This window comes from Cygnus atratus, chromosome 2, assembly GCF_013377495.2.
Source record: "Cygnus atratus isolate AKBS03 ecotype Queensland, Australia chromosome 2, CAtr_DNAZoo_HiC_assembly, whole genome shotgun sequence".
NCBI classification, from domain to species: Eukaryota; Metazoa; Chordata; class Aves; order Anseriformes; family Anatidae; genus Cygnus; species Cygnus atratus.
The window spans coordinates 85973333-85989563 of record NC_066363.1 but is presented as its reverse complement, the minus strand read 5'-3'; the positions used below and the strand labels follow the sequence as shown (position 1 = coordinate 85989563).

Sequence of the window (16231 nt, the reverse complement as noted above, 5' to 3'; positions counted from 1 at the left end):
TTTTGTAGGATGAGGGCAAAAAATTGCCAGCTCTTCCAGGCACTTTGCTTTGCATGTGCAACTAAGCTAAATTTTTTGAATACTGCTACAGCATGTAGTTGCCCACTCTGAACATATTAAATGGTAAACATCTGTTCTCATAAATAAGAATTAAGTTTCCGCCCAGATTTTTATTACCTGTATTGTCTGTCTTTTCAGTGCATTCATGATGCAAATATCAAAGCACTTCACAAAGTCATGCAGTGACTTTTACCACCAGTTGAGCTTGGGAGAGCAGATCTTTTCTGCCTTTCTATCTATAACTTAGTTTTTAGAGAGCACAACTTTATATGTACCAATGAAGAAGTGATTGTTCTAGTAGCTGATGCTACTACCAAGGGCTGTTTCTACTGTGGGAATTCAGTTAGGATGTAAGTTTTGTTTTCTAGTAATTTGTTGTTTCAGCTGCTTAGTATTCACAACTATCAGTGTGTCTTAAATGATCTTGTGTTTTCCCCAAGAAAGAGCATTAAAATACCTTCTTGTTCATGTTCTTTAAAATAGTTTCCTAGACAGCCTGTTCTTTTAACTGAAGAATCTCATTTGCGAAGCCATAGGAGGGCAAGTATTAGTAATGGACATCTATTTAATGTTTGCTTGGTTTGGAAGCAAGAACTCTTCACTTAAAGCAATCAATTGTTGGAGGAACAGAGGTAGAATATTTCAGTAATCACTTAACATCAGATTGATGATCAGTTCATCATCCTTGATGATCTGAGTCAATAATGTCTTTTAATTTGGTAACTCCTAAACTGCTAATGAGTCAAGTGTCTCTTGCTAAGAGATGAGTCTTTCCATTATTTTCAAGCTCAGAATATTTTGGAGTTAAGGAGGGAAGAAAGTAAAAAGCAGCAGTAAAAGGTAGGGAAATGTACCTTTTTATTACAATTATGTTAAGGTTTAAAAACATTTTTACAAGGTCTGTGTTCAGAGTTGTATTAAAAGGCTGTAGTCTTCAAGTTTCTCAATTTAAGACATAATTGGTCACTTAAGAATTGAGGTAGTCAGTTTGGTGTTTACAGGAACTACTGAAATACGAAAACTCCGACTTGTGCTTAGCTCCTTGGTTAGGGGTGTTCAGTACTCCAGACATGTAGTGTTAACATCAGTATGACTCTGCTTATGAAGCATGTGTAATTGCTGTTGGTCAGACTGGAAGGAAGGAGAATAAGAAAACTAGTAATAAGTTTCCATTACAATATTTCTTTGCATAATCCTACATCAGTCTTATCGTCCTTCCCCCCCTTTCCCACCCCCCCCAGTTATGCAGACTTCCAAAGAAAAGTGATGAGAACAGGAGTCCTAACTAGCGGTTGAGTGGGTAACTGGTGCTTACATACTAGTCTTGACTAGCAGACCATCATCTCCTTGTTTCTTGGTAGGTGGAGCCTTAACTTTGCTGTTGCTGGGTAGAATGGGAGACTATAACAATTACAGTGAGTAACTTTGCTGTATGGATAAGTACAATCCAGAACGCTCTTCAGAGGACTCATTCTGTCATGACAGCTGAAATTGTAGTCATTGTACCACTAACAGTGTCACTGTTCTTGTTACATTTTTCTCCAGCCTTAGTTCCTGCCTTTTAATTCTAATTTGGTTGAAGAGATTTTATTTGGCTTCAGTTTGAGCTGGCTGGAACTGATCTACGATTGCCATAGGCCTGTTGACATTGTCTCCTTGATGCAGGCTCAATTAAACTTTCGCTAGATGTGTAAAATAAACATAGTGCTGGCTTGTATTTTATTTTTTACCACTGAAAAAAATCTTAAACTTTACAGTATTCACATGAGTTGATATTTGGCTGCATTTTCACATGCATAGTCTGTATATGCTGTACTTTCTGTAAAGTTGCTTTTCTTTTCCCCTTTTTCTCTGCCAAAAGGATTCTGATACACCACCTTGCACAGCTCCTAATGTTTACCAGTTCAGTCTGCAAGCACCGACTCAACTTATGGCCAGTTTACCACCCGTATTGCCTATGCCAAGTGGTAAACCCCAATCTGCGCCTTCGAGAACCTTGATAATGGCCACCAGTAATCAGGTATGAGCCAACGAAATGGAGCAACTTTTTCTTGAGGAAGTGATCCAGTCAGAAGTGTAGATCATTTGTGCTGTGCAGACAGTCTAAAAACCTCTGAAGATATTCTTCATATAGCATGTGCTAAATCTCTTGTAACCATAAAACTTACCTGCCATGTCAGAAGTGCGGGGAGAAGGCTGGGTGGGAAATGTTTGTATTTGAGATTTTTGGAGCCCTTCCACAGCTCACTGACACCTAGGAATGTTGATTGGAGTGTGTTAGACATCTCTCTTTAAGCTGTATTTGAGACTCATGGTGCCTAAACTAGTGGGATATTTGCAGATCTCTAGGCTGTTTAACCTCCTGTTCTTAAAACAGAAGCTTCTCATAGGTGGTACATCTGTAAGCTAGTGTTTGAATCTGAAGAAATATTTCTGACTTGTCTAGGTGTGGTTAGTGGCCTTTACTTTGAATGGCTAGAACAGATCTGACTACACCTGTAACTTTTTGTAATGTGTTTTAAGGGGAGAACAAAAAAAAATGTAGGCATGTGTCCAAGAATTCTACCCAAATATTAAATGTGCTTAAATGTGCAGGGATACTGCGTGCTATCTAACTGGTATTTTAGCTAACGCATCCATTATAATGCAAGGATAAGAAAAGTCCTCAATTTTTCCTGACGGCCTTGATGCTTCTGTCTATGGGAAAATACTCTCATTTTTGATTATTAAAACTACTAGTCAAAAGAGGTGCCTCATGAACTTTTAATGCAAGCTGTGGGTAGTACATTGCCTATGATAAGGAAACGAGTTACTTTTTGACATTAGTTTTGATCAGGTTTTTGCATGATCTCTCAATCCTCCTGCTGAAGTTTGTGAGATTGTAGGACCAGGATATTTTTAATTCAGTAACCTTGTTTTTTTGATCTGATTCACAACTGCCTTGACATTTTGGTCATAGAGTCATAGAATGGTTTGAATTGGAAGGGACCTTAAAGATCATCTAGTTCTAATCCATCTGCCATGGACAGGGAGACCTTCCACTAGATAAGGTTGCCCAAAGCCCCATCCAGCCTGGCCTTGAACACTTTCAGGGAGGGGACATGACACAAGATGTATCTGTTTCAGTTTTGAGATCTCTCAGATATCTGAGAATAACAGAATAGTTGAGGCTGAAAGGGGCATTGAAGTCATCTAGACCAATCCTCCTGATCAAAAGAGCAGGTTGCTTAGGGTGTTATCCAGTCAGGTTTTGAATATCTCCAAGGATGAGGACTCCTCAGGCAACTCCTCAGTTTTCCTCCAGGCAACCTGTTCCAGTGTTCGATCATGCTTGCATTTAACAAGTTTAACCTTAAATTTATGTGGTATGTCCTGTATTTCTGCTTAAGCCCACTGCTCCTTGTTCTTTTACTGGGCACTCTTACTGAGAACAGTGTTGCTTCGTCTACTTTACAGCCCCTCATTAGCTGTTTAGACTCACCTGTAAGATCCCTCCTGCCCTGAGCTCTTCCTGAGGCTAAATAATCCAGCTCTGTTGTCCTTTCCATGTATGACAAATGTTTCAGTGTATTATCTTCATGGACTTTGAACTCACTTCAGTATGTCCACATCTGTCTTGTACTGGGGAGCCCAGACCTGTTCAGAGCACTCCAGGTGTGGCCTCACCAGTGCTGAGTAGAAGGGAGCGATCACCTCCCTCCACCTGTCAGTCATACTCCTAACATACATTCATCATACTCATCATACATTCATCATATTCATCATACTCCATTCAGTCATACTCCTGCATACATTCCTAATGCAGCCTAGGGTGCTGTTGACCTTTCTTGATGCAAGGATACGTTTCTGGCTCATGTTCAACTTGTCTACTGGGAATCCCTGGTCTTTTCATGTCAAGCTGCTTTCCAGCTGGTGTACTGGTGCATGAAATGATTCCTTCACAGGGACAGAGTTTAATATTTCACTTACAGTTCATAAGATTCCTGTCAACCCATTTCTCTAGCCTGACAAGTTCCCTTCTTATGACAGCACTCTTATGTATCAGCCACTCCTTTCAATTGCTGGTGGTTACTGTCACATTATCCAGGTCACTAACGAAGTTGTTAATTAGTATTGGCCCTGGTATCAACAGCTGGGATGTACCACTAGTTGCTGACCTCTAACTGGACTCTGTGGTGCTCGTCAAAATACTTCGAGCCTGGGATGTAAGGGTATACTTTTCATTCAGGTTGTGAGTTTGATTTTTATTTCTAGAGATGGCAACTGCTACTTAATATACATTTAAAACAACAACAACAAAAAAGTGCTTAAAAAGTTGGAACTTTAGATGAATAACTAAGAAATTTTATCTGAACAGCTTTTTCAATGTTCAGTAATAACAGTATTAAGTTATGGCATATTATATAGTTCAGTACCCAAATTCTTTGTAGTTGCTACACAAGCATTTATTTTAGGCACTTCACAGAAATCTTTTTCACCCCCTTTCTTTCATTTAGGTCAGGTTAGTGTCATACTGCAGTGCATACTGCTTGTGTTCCACTAGTTCCTTGCAGGCAGGTTAATACAGAAGGGGCAGTCTTTGAAAACTGTTCATCACATGCTCTCCCCAGCTATTCCCTCAGCAATCCTCAATCATCTACCAAGCTGCCATTTGTATCTTCAGGCATGCCTTTTGTTTTAATCTGCTGAATGATAAATCTGATTTTTCTCTGTTTACCTGTCCTTTCCTATGGCTGAGTCTTACCTGGGCAGAAACAGCTTACTTGAACAGGACTTTTTTTTTCTATCACTGAGAAGTCAATAGAACCGTGTTTTGCTATTTTAGTGTCTGCAATGGAGTATTCATGAGTGTATGATCTGAAACTCCTGAAGTTCATTTAAAGTATTCTCCTGTTTTACGCTAAACTTCGCATAAAATACAAGCTTAGTCTAGTTTGTTCTTTTCCTTAACAACTTTCTCTGAAGAGGTATCTTGGAGCTTAAATTCATCAAAATTACATCAAAACACAATCCAGTTTTTAGGCATGCAGTTGTTGGTACAAAATAAGTTGGCATTGAGTTGACTTGGTTGTGAAGAGGCAATGTGTTGAATGAATTTTGGACTGTAGTTGCAATTGGGAGTCTTGGAAAACAACTGTTTTACAGCATTTTCTTTGGTTTTCTGTTACTTGGCTGTCCTTTACTAGCATGTACAATGTGTACATGTTTAAAACTGGGAAATTTTCTGTGACTTTTGCTTGACAAGGATGTGCCCTTTGGATTCATGTGAAATCAGAATTTTCTTGCTATCTACAGTGTTGGGATGATTTTTTTTGGCACTGAATTTAGTGAAAGCTTGTATTATATAGTAGAAATGTTCTTTTTAGATAAAGTTTGTGGCCAGCCCAGTCAAAAGTGGGAACCGAAATCATTCTACACAGAATATTATAAATGTATGCTTTTCATCTGCAACTTTCTGGAGCATGATGGAACTGGATTAGGTTGATAGCTTTCCTCTTGCAGTTGATGTTACTGGAGAGGTAGTAACATCCTATATACTAGTATATCACTTTTAATAGGCTCATCTTTACTAGCTGTCCACTGGGATCAGCAGAAGATAAGGTATTGGTGTGCATGTCCAGGTCAATGGAGGGGAGAAAAATTGGTGACTTCACATTAGGAGAAGTGTCATCTTGGGATGACAAGCTCTGTTCAGTTTGTTCTTGGATTGCTGGTCACTTGAAAAGTCACTAATGAAGATGGAAGAAACGTAGTTGTTCAGAACTTTTTAACTTTTCAAGTTTCGTTTTTTCCCCGAAGAGTGCTCTTTTGATTCAAAAGTATCTTAAAAAAATATCTAAAAATAGTGAACACCAGTCCTTCTGCTGCAATGGCTTCCAGTGTGTCTGTTCTGTCCAAGAGCACTATTTATTCTAGCATTGAGCTAGCATTTGCTAGCTCACTTGTGGAGGACAGAAAACAACTAGGAAATGAAATCTTAATGCCAGTGCTAAAATACCACAATCTAAATTACTTTTACAAGAACGTATTTGTTTTTCAATTTTTTTTGTCCAGCCATATAAAGCAATGTAAAAGAGCACTGATAGCCTTATAGGCACTTCACTGGCTAAAATACTTTGCTTCAGAGCTTGCTGTTGCCTAGAGCAATTGTTGATGGGGTTGCTTTGTTTGGCAATTACGATAGTTTCAGAGGCAGTTTAACTGAAACTAGTGTTCAAAATATTTTATTGTAGATTGTCATGTATTTATATGGGTAGTCCTTATGTGGTCATATCCTCCCATGTATGGAAACCGATTCAGGTAACTGGACCCTGGATGACCTACTATAAGAGTGCTTATAGCAGAAGTTGGATTATATGGTCTCCAGAGGTTCTTTCCAACTTTCCAACCTCCATGCTTACATGACCGAAAGTTTCACCAGGCTGCTTCCTGAGTACTTGACACAGGCTAAATAGCAGTTTCTAGGAACAGGAGTTCACCATAAATTTAAACAACCAGAAAAACCACCAAAAGAATCTGTAAGAAGATGTAGAATTATTACCTGTTTTTTGTTTGTCTAGCATACCTTTCTCTTCCGATGTCACTGTAATCAGATGGCTGGCCCCAAAGTCAGATTGGTTTAAATATCTGCATATATGTTTCCTCTGCTTTTCCTATTTGCCATATTGACACGAACTTATCATTTGGAGAGTGCTTTGGGCCTTTTCGCTGAAATAGATATTCTAGCTTAATACTGGCAGTTTTAGACCTTAAAGACAAATCTCTTACTGACATTTCTCAGCTTTTACTTGGGACAAAAATACTATCATCTCCTGTTCTGCTTAATAAGTATTCAAATGAAAACACACAGGCCATCTCATGATAGTATCAAACTCGGAGTACGAATTCTGTCTTCCAGTAGTTTTATTTTGACTCATCTCCAGTTTTTGAAACTTGACATGAAAAGATCAAAGAGTATTTGTATTTTGTGCGTCAGATTCAACTTCACTCTGTACTTTCTTACTCAGTCACTCAGGGAAATAGGCCTTCTGATCTCTCAAATACCAGTTTATCATTGAACTACCCAGATTAATAGTTGCCTGACCAGTTAAAAGGGAAAGAGAACCAAAAGCTTCCCTTTGTTTTTCCAGGCTACTGGCAGAGCAAATGTACAAAGTAGGATAAGGTGCTAAGGGCTGATATAAACTGTTCCCTTGTGGCTTTGAGTCTTTTGGTTTCCTGGTGTTAGGAGATAAGAGATGATGAAATTGGCCAGTAGGCCCAAACAAAGGGGGTCAAAAAGGAGGGGAAGCATCTCTGGTATTTGAGTGCTTTGGGCCTTATTTCCACAGATTACAATTCTTACACGAGTTGCTTAGAATTTTTTTGCTGTATTTCAGCTTAAAAAATATAAACCATATAAATCTTAGCAGGTAAAGAGTATGCTCAAGTAGCTGGTACAAGTACATTGTGTGATCTTGTTAGCTTAAAAGTAATGAGGCTAATGAACCATTGCCTAGTACTTAGTTTATCAGTAGTGTTTTAATGATTAAAATATCAGGTTGTTTCTCTGCAAAACAGCGTTTTTTATAAAGAATAAGAAGTTAAATTTTATCTGCATACAGAATGCTTTTTAGTGTATTTCCAGATGCTATGCTCAGTGGAAAAGTGGATGTAAATCCTCAAAATAAGGGTTGTGGGTTTTGCTATATGCCTGAAATAAAGTTTGGAAACAATGTGAGAAATTGAAAAGAACTTTGAGACATTTTGAGGATGTATAGTAAGGTATTTAAGGGGATACTTAAAATGTTAAGGGTGCGTTAAAAAGTGTGGTATGCCACAAAATATTTTACATGAAACGATTTTGAAATATGCCAGCTGAATGATCACAATTCCTATCGACTGCGGACTGGATTCAATCATGGCCATTAATCTTGTAGCATTAACAATGTAATAGTAATAGGTTTTCTAAACTTATTTTCTAAACTTTCTCTTATTTACAAATTGAGTGCTGTATGCATAATGTCGTTTCTTCTGAAGTTTAGTATTGATGCATCATTTACATTGCTCTCTCTCCTTTTTTCTCCTTATTTTAGAGATGATAACAGACAAAAAAAAAAGGTTTAGAAACTGTTCAGACTGCAGTTTTGTTAATTATGCAGTTTGTGTTGTTTTTGAAATGTAGGTGACTTTTGGCTAGAAATTCTGACTGGATACTGAGTCTTTGACTGTCATCACTTTCATGTAGTAAATTTGCCAGTATTTAAGATGAAAAGTTTAGTTTCTTTAGCAAATAATTACCTGGCTTTTCAATTTCCACTGGTTTTCTGTCACTTGGAGCAAAGGCTAGGAACACTCTTTTCTTAAATTTCTGTTAAAACATCTGGAAAACTTTTTTAACCTGTTACAGGTTTTTCCCCAGCTTGTTTTAGACTCAAGTTTAAGTTTTCCTCTACATCTAGCAGCTTTTATTTGCAGAAGACCAAGTTCAGAGCATGCTTGTCAAAAACAAGCAAACAAAAATCTATCATTTAGTTGTTGAATCAGTGGTCATATGTTCTCTTGTCGAGGGAAATAGATCTAAAGAAGTCAAAACATCTAAACTAAAGACATGTAAAGATTTGTCTGTCAGATGGTAGATACAGGGCTTTCGTTTTGGTTATTGGAGCTCTTTTTCTAGCTATCATGTGATTAGACATGCCATGTCTCAGTGATTATGGGAGTCCTGATCGTGTGGATAAGAGTAGGCACAGTCTCTTGGAATTTCCACAAGACATTAAACTTCCTTTACCAGAGATTCTGGAATAGTGAAAGAAGCATGTCTTCTTGTAAACAATGAACTAGTTAGATATATTTTATAACCTTAATGAGATAAACTTAAGACATAAAAGATAAGATCTTAAGTCTTCATAGTAAATGGAGTTCATCGTTTGTGTTGCGTCTCATGTTGTCTACCATCTAAAAGGCAATGGATAATGTGTGGCAAAGTTTGCAGGTGGAGTTAAGCTCCTGCAGGGCCAACCAAGAAGAGTTGTGGAAGACCTTTCAAAGGGGTCCATCAGGAGAGAGAGAGAAATGCTTTAACTCTTTGCAAAGGGCGGTATGCCCTGGGCTGACAGTTTGTTGCAAAGATGAGATCTTGACATTTTTGCAGAAAACTGCTTTGATAATTCTCAGTATGAAATCATGAAAGCATTAATTGTCAAACCAGATTTTAGGCATTGTTAGGAATAAAGAATGGGAATGAAAACATCACAGGAAAATTCATGTGCATCCCCACATCATGAATGATGAGTACAATTTTGCCTCCCACATTAGAAGAAAGTTATAATACAAATGGAAGAAGAGTAGGGAAGGGATGGCAAGGGTGATCAAATATGGAATAGGTTCTCTACAAAATGAATGATTCAGTCTGGTGAAGAGAATGAGGAGGTACATGGTCAAGATCTCACTAATCATCAGCAGCATGGAAAAAAAACAGAATGACAAGAAATGAATTACTCCAAGAGCTGAAAAATCACCAGCTAATAGGTTCAAATTAAAGACGATGCACATTATGCTTTTGCAAATCAGAAAAGAACTAATGAATGATAGCTAGTAGAGACCCACTAGGTATAAAGTTATCACCTTAGTACTTAGTTGACTCAGGGACCTCTTATGTCTCTTCCTTAAGCACCTGTCTGTCAACTGATGGAGCCATTAAACATTGAGATTCTGCTCTTAAAAAGATGTTCAAAGTGTTCTGTGAAAAGCTAGAGATTCTGCTCTTAAAAAGATGTTCAAAGTGTTCTATGAAAAGCTAGAGATGGCTTTTTGGCTAGCTTAGTAGCAATTATTTGGACACTTGATTACCTCTTCAACAAACCAAGGATATAACTTCTTTTGAGGATACAGGCAGAGAGGGATTAATCATATTTGCAGTGGTGGTTGGCTGATGTGATTTGAGTGAAGCATTGTCTGCCAACACACCCCCAGTAATTTTTTTTTTGCTGAACACTCAAATTGAGGACTGAGTTGCTAGATAGTTCATTTCCAATTGAAGATGATGGGCTTGCTTAGGTTCTGTATCTGCCTTACTCAGTTTTATACTGGTTTTACAATAGCAAAGTTGAAGTTATGTCTCTTTCATCATATAGTCAAGAATAACTGATGAGTACTGGCTGTTCTTAGTGTTTTGACTGTAGTAGGATCATTTGTAGTATTTGACCTCATTTAATCGTAGTGACTTACTTGATACTTGTAGGTGCTTGATTGTCTGCTTATATAATTGATAGATGTACACGTTGAACTAGAAAATTTTGCTGCACAAGAATGTGACAAATGGTGTTAGTTTGAAGGACCACTTGCCAAAAATTTTTTTAGCTTCTTTTTGCTGACTTTGATAAATAGTTTTTGGTAGGTGTTTTGGCAACATACTTCAATAAATAAATTTGGAGTAATTTTGTCTCCTGAGAATGAAGGATTCTCCTCTTTAATCTCTTTTCCTTTTCATCCTTGATTATTTTACCGTTGCTAGCCTGAGGAAAGCACTTAGCATGTCTGTCTTGGGAGTTTTAGAAGTTGCATATTGGAGGCTGATAAGGTAGGTCACCACGGGGCACTTCCTACAAATGAAATGAGTTTGAGTTCTTTTGCCGCCCTGCAGTTAACTGCAGTTATTCCTCAACACTAGTCTTCACTGGCTTTTTTTCTGGATGCTCAGTGTCTCTTCTAGCTATGTTTTGACAGTAAAAAGCTGTGTATGGCATTATCCCTTAAATAGTTTTAATGATGACTTGTTGTTGTTCTCATAATTTCTCTTTCTACTCCAGACTTGTTTGGAAATGTGAGTTAATAAAGTATCTGCAGATATTTCGTATTCTAAGGAGTTCCCTCATGTTAGCATTGTGGTGTCCCTGCTAAACCAATTAAGGTAGACAAAATGGTGTATTAGCTTTTGTTAAAAGCAGTCAATTGTCTTTATTTCCTTCAGGCATCAGAAAAAGTTGCTTGCAATGAAGTTGCAAGTGTTTGGAAAGTCTGTTTCAATTTCATCTTTCGAAATTCTTGTACCTATCTTAAGTACATAAATACTAACCCAACTTACTGTGGTGCTAAGTGATAGGGACAACTGTAGTACCTTAATAGCATACATCTACCAAACCATAAACATTTTCAGCAGTTGCTGTTCCAAGTTATTGGAGATTCTCCCAAAGACATAGTGTCATGCTATATTCCTGATCGTTTTGCCTTGGTCTGGGTGTAGGGTATGGATCAGACTGGGAAGATTTATCAGAATAGGCCCAGATGCTTACAAGCCGTAGCTAGTTTACCTGTAGCTCAGTGAGATTATTGGCAGAATGAGCTTGTCCTTTGTCTGCATCAGCTCATGTGATCATGCTCCTGTGTTCCTTAATGATAATGTTCCTGAAAGTCTTATTGGATATTTCACTTGGTCATGCTCTTGCTAAGAATCTTTAAAATAGACACGACTGTCACAATTAGTGTTTAATGTGGAAGGCCTGTGTTTTTATAAGGGTGAAGCATATTTCATACTGAGATGAAAGGTTTTTAAGGATGCTTTTAAATCTACATTTTCATTTGCAGGACATTTTTTGAAGTAAACACTTAAGCTGTTAGTGCCATTGGACTTGAGTAGCTAAAACTAGACAAGCGTGGAAAGATCAGTTGTGTCAAGCGATGTTCAGTGGGAATGATGTATGTTGAGGAAATACTACTGATATGTGCTTTGTTTCGTTTGTTTGTATGCCTAAACTGAGTGAATCTTTTTTTTTTTTTTTTTAGCAGCACAGTGGAATGAAGTTTTCTATGAAAGGAACTCATAATCAAGGCAACAGCTACAGCCCTGTCAGCAGTGGAGGCATGAGGCAACCAGTTGGTAACAGAGGACACCACCAGTACAATCGTAATATATGGAGAAGAAAAAAACACAGAGACAGTTTGCCTATTAGTCTGAGCAGATAATGGCAGATGCCAAAATGACCTTCCCTGTTCAGACAAACTGAGCGAGTGCCACTCGACTTGAGGGATGGAGACCAGCGTCCAGCACATCGTTTTATTGGTGTTGCCAAATATCTGCAGCTGACTTCTTTGCATGTTTCTTTGTGTGGTGGTTCAGTCCATCTTCAAGAAGTAGTTGTGCTTATCTGTGAAGCCTTATTAAATGTGGAAGTTTGTTTTTCTGCCTTCCCACAATGGTTCATACAGTGCCGAAGCAGCTCTGACAATGGAACTGCAAGGACATTTACAAATGCTGTGGCTTTTTTTGCTGTGGCTACATCTGTTCCTTTGTGGGTTCTGTTTTCTTTTATTTTGGAAGTGAAGGAAACTTCAGCCCCTTGGATTTTTTTTCTTTGCAGCAAATCAAGTTGGGAATTCATAAAAAAATAAATTTGCTGCTCTCCTGTTTGTTTCAAAGTTCAGAATTTTTTGCTCTGTAAATATTGGAGGTATAATTTGTGCAATAACTTGGAATTTTTAATTTAATTTCATATTGTCACATAAGTTATATTTAAGGGGAAGAAGTTTTTTAATTTACAGATCCTTTCCCAGGTTGCATTATCTAAGTTGGGTTCATAGTTTTGGCAGGTTGTCTGAGCAGTGTTACAAACATGACATTTGGTAATATTTGAGGCTTCTCGATTCACAATGAAAGTGCGATTTGGCTTATGGTTTTAAGAAGGTATTACGCTCCAAAGCATTTCGACCCTATGTTTTTTAGCTCATTGTCTGGCCTCTATCAGTTGTCTTGCTCTGACCAATGAGTTTTAATTTTATTCCTTTTACTAGACGACAAATCCAGCATTCTTAGTACCAGAAAGGAAACTTTTGGGGAGGGGGGGAAGGTTGGTTCAAGTCCTGATGTGAAATTAAAAAGCTGTGAACTACACGCTTTGATGCATTTTAGTAATGTAACCTGTTAATGTTCGGGTTCAAACAACATTATTAAACAGAGGTACCCGGCTTAAGGAATGTGGAGAAAGGAAATATGTTGATTCCATTAAGGAATCTGTATAGCAGTATGCATTAGTTCTGTTAAGAGCAAATATATAAAAAGTACTTCAGCTGCTCTAAGCATTATGAGAAGTATCTTTTAATGTATTGCAGGAGAGCACAGCCCAGTGTTGTACACAGTATGAGTGGCTGGCACTTAATTTACAGATGCATACAGGTATACTATGCAAGTGTGTATTGCCATGACAAACACTGTCTTTAACTTTTTGAAAAATGTACATCCTGCCTAACCCTGAGTTTTTAAAGCACCACAGTTGTCCTGGGAGTAGGTCACATCTCACGCCCTCTGACTTCCCATTTTTTTAATGAAAGTTCTTAAACTATACAGAAAACTACAGATCAGTTCTATAAATCCATTAGCAGAGAAGGCTGAAGAATCCTGTTAACAGGACATCTATACTGTGTACAGATACAGGTGGTTTTAAAACTGATATCTGACTATTAAAATGAGGTGTCAAGCATGAAGCTTTTTAATACGCTGTATGCCTTTGAAGCAGAAGTAGTTCATGTTATTACTGAATCTGTTGAACAGAACAGGTCTTTGAGGGGAGAGAGGGCAACATTCCAAAGTAGAGTAGTGCATATCTGTTTGCAAAAAGTTTGTCTTAATGCTCAGATTCATCACAATTTTAAATAAAAATAAAAATTGTGAGCTGATTCATAAATAATATCTAAGGGCTGTTACATGAGCCTGTACTGCTTAGTCTTCACACACTAGCAATATTGAGCATAACTACATTAAAGAGCCTTCAAAGGCTTTAGTTGGTGTCTTATACTAGCGTCCATTTTAAAGCGAAATTCATTTGAAAAGTGGTATCATGTAACACTTCAGTCATGGTGAACCAAATAAATTGGCCTGGCTATCACTGTGGTTATGTGCTACAGGTTTAAAAAAATCATGTTTAAATTTTTTGTGTGGACAACTATGTGGAAGCTAAAATTGACATATTTTTATGTAAAGTTTTCTATTCTTTGATTTTTAATAAACTTTGGAGACCAGTCACTCTTCTGTACATCTTTATGAGAAATGTAGTGGATGAAGTAATATTTGACCTTATCCCATTGTTTGACAGGTGCTTTGAACATCAGCTTCAGTGTAAATGCCAGACATCTTCAGAATGAGCTTGGAAGGTGGATGGGCACTCTCTGCTCACTGTTCTTTGTATTTATAAAGGGAGCAATGAGTATGGCTGTTGGTTTCATAGTTGTGCATTTGGTCCCCTGATAATATGAGAGTGCAAAGGAGCTGGAGGTAGTCCCCAACATTCTTAAAAGAGGAGATTGATTAACCGATCCCTTGAAGTACCTTAACTTTCCATATAATTTTTAATTTCTCCCTGTAACTTCTAAACTCCTTTCAAAATTTTTGTCCAGTTTTTAGCCACTTCAAAGATTGGATGCATCTTGTCTTTTGTTTTTTATTAACCCTCTGAATTTCAATAACTGATTCAAATTCAGAATTTCAGAAATCGAGTCTTCGGAAGGGACTTGTCTAACTCTGAACTCCAAGAAAAGGTAACTGAACTATATTTAAATGATAGTAATGAAGGGCTAAGGATTCAGAACCAGAGAAGTCTGTGATACTTGGTCATAGTATCCATAAGGTGGGGGAGTAGGAGGACAGAAAGCTAACCAAAAAGCATGTGGTAGTAGTTGGGATAACAATGTTCTGTTCAGTTCAGTTAGCCAGTGGGGCATGGCTGATAGAGGGATATATAATCTCTGCAGACACAAAGATTTAGTGCAGGTGAGACAATAGCAGCAGCATGGTTATGGAACTCCTCCTGGCCTTTGCCTCTTCCTGTCCAGATGACTTTGCTTTATTCTTATAGAATCATGAAGGTTTGAAAAGACCTCCAAGATCATCTGGTCCAACCATCACCCTATCACCAGCCATCAACCTATCACCCTTCATCTTCTCACAAATTCTGCCCCATTTTTATCCTTGTTAGTCTACTCCTGTTAATATACTAGGAGTCTCCCCGTGCTCCCTTGAACCCCTGTCTGTTCTCTGGTAATAACTGCAGATACCCACCCCACCTATTTCCTGCCTCTGCTGACTGGTTTTGTACTGTGTTGATGGGCAAAATTAGCCTTGGTCTTTTGACGTGGAAGAGACTTGCAAAGTGAGTGGACGAATGGGATCCACAGAGTATGTATTAGAAAAAACTTGGTCATTATCTGTTGCCATTTCCAAGAGATGTCAGCACTGGTGTTGCACTGGACTTCTGTAATTCACTCCTGCATCCACCTACGCACTGAGGCAGGGTAAGATACAGGTATGACTTGGTGCTATGTTGCTTGTTCATGATCTCTTTTTTTCACAGAACAACTTTGGACACTTTGGACAGCTTCTTGAACACAGGAAGAGAAAGTGGCACAGCAACAGTCGGTCAACAAGCAGTATTGAAACCTTCAACCAATGTGATCTTTCAGCTGTGGGGAAAAAGCAAGCACTAAAGTTGTGAATACAACTTTAACACAACAATAAAGTTGTGAATGGTCAGCCGATTGACACCCCCCACACACGTGTTTGACACATCTGTGTCAACTTTTGAGCTCTTAAACACAACAAGCCTATTTTCTGGCTACTGCTGACTTTGTGTCCTTATGAATTTTAGTAACATCTGGACTAAAACTTATGTCCTGAATTCTCCAATTAAGAGACATGAGAAACATCAATTTGGTGGCTGATGTACATAAACTGTTTTGAATGGTGGTGAGTGAAAACTAGAACAAAAACTCGTGTTGGTATGTAAATAAACCCTGCTATTCAGATTGTTTACTTCAATTTACCCGTAACAGAAAATGGTATCAGAATGACAATACTCTATTTATTGAACCTCAAGTTCACAGCCGGAAGACCTTCCCCCAAATCTTCAGATGGCATTCGTCTTTCCTTTCAACTACAATATTAACTTGTTTATTTTTACTTCCAACAGACCACCTGGAGGTTTCAATCCTGGAGGTGCCTTGCTTGCTTTGGATTGCAGAAGTCTTTCATACACTCCTAGTAGTAGTAGATCACTTAAGGATACCCATGAACAGCTCGTCTGCAAGAGATCTATTGGTCAAAATGTTTTTAACCAAGGCTTCTTACTAGAAAATTGGCAGTGATTTTGTTATAAGTGGTAAAAGTAATGGTTACAGGCTACAGCTGTATTTCAGTGAAAGGATA

The 16231-nt window shown here is 38.0% G+C and overlaps 1 protein-coding gene across 2 annotated transcripts in view; it reads left to right on the top strand.

The window, feature by feature from the left end:
- The window catches only part of TENT4A (terminal nucleotidyltransferase 4A), a 60154-nt gene extending 45900 nt beyond the window's left edge, over window positions 1-14254 (top strand). The window contains exons 11-12 of one of the 2 annotated variants that reach the window (XM_050709190.1): window positions 1922-2080; window positions 11824-14254. In XM_050709190.1, the coding sequence (XP_050565147.1) occupies window positions 1922-2080; window positions 11824-12003 (339 nt within the window). In that variant the 3' untranslated portion in view covers window positions 12004-14254. The remainder of the gene's footprint in view (window positions 1-1921; window positions 2081-11823) is intronic. The other variant, XM_050709191.1, reaches the window with a different exon arrangement.
- Window positions 14255-16231: the final 1977 nt, after the last annotated feature.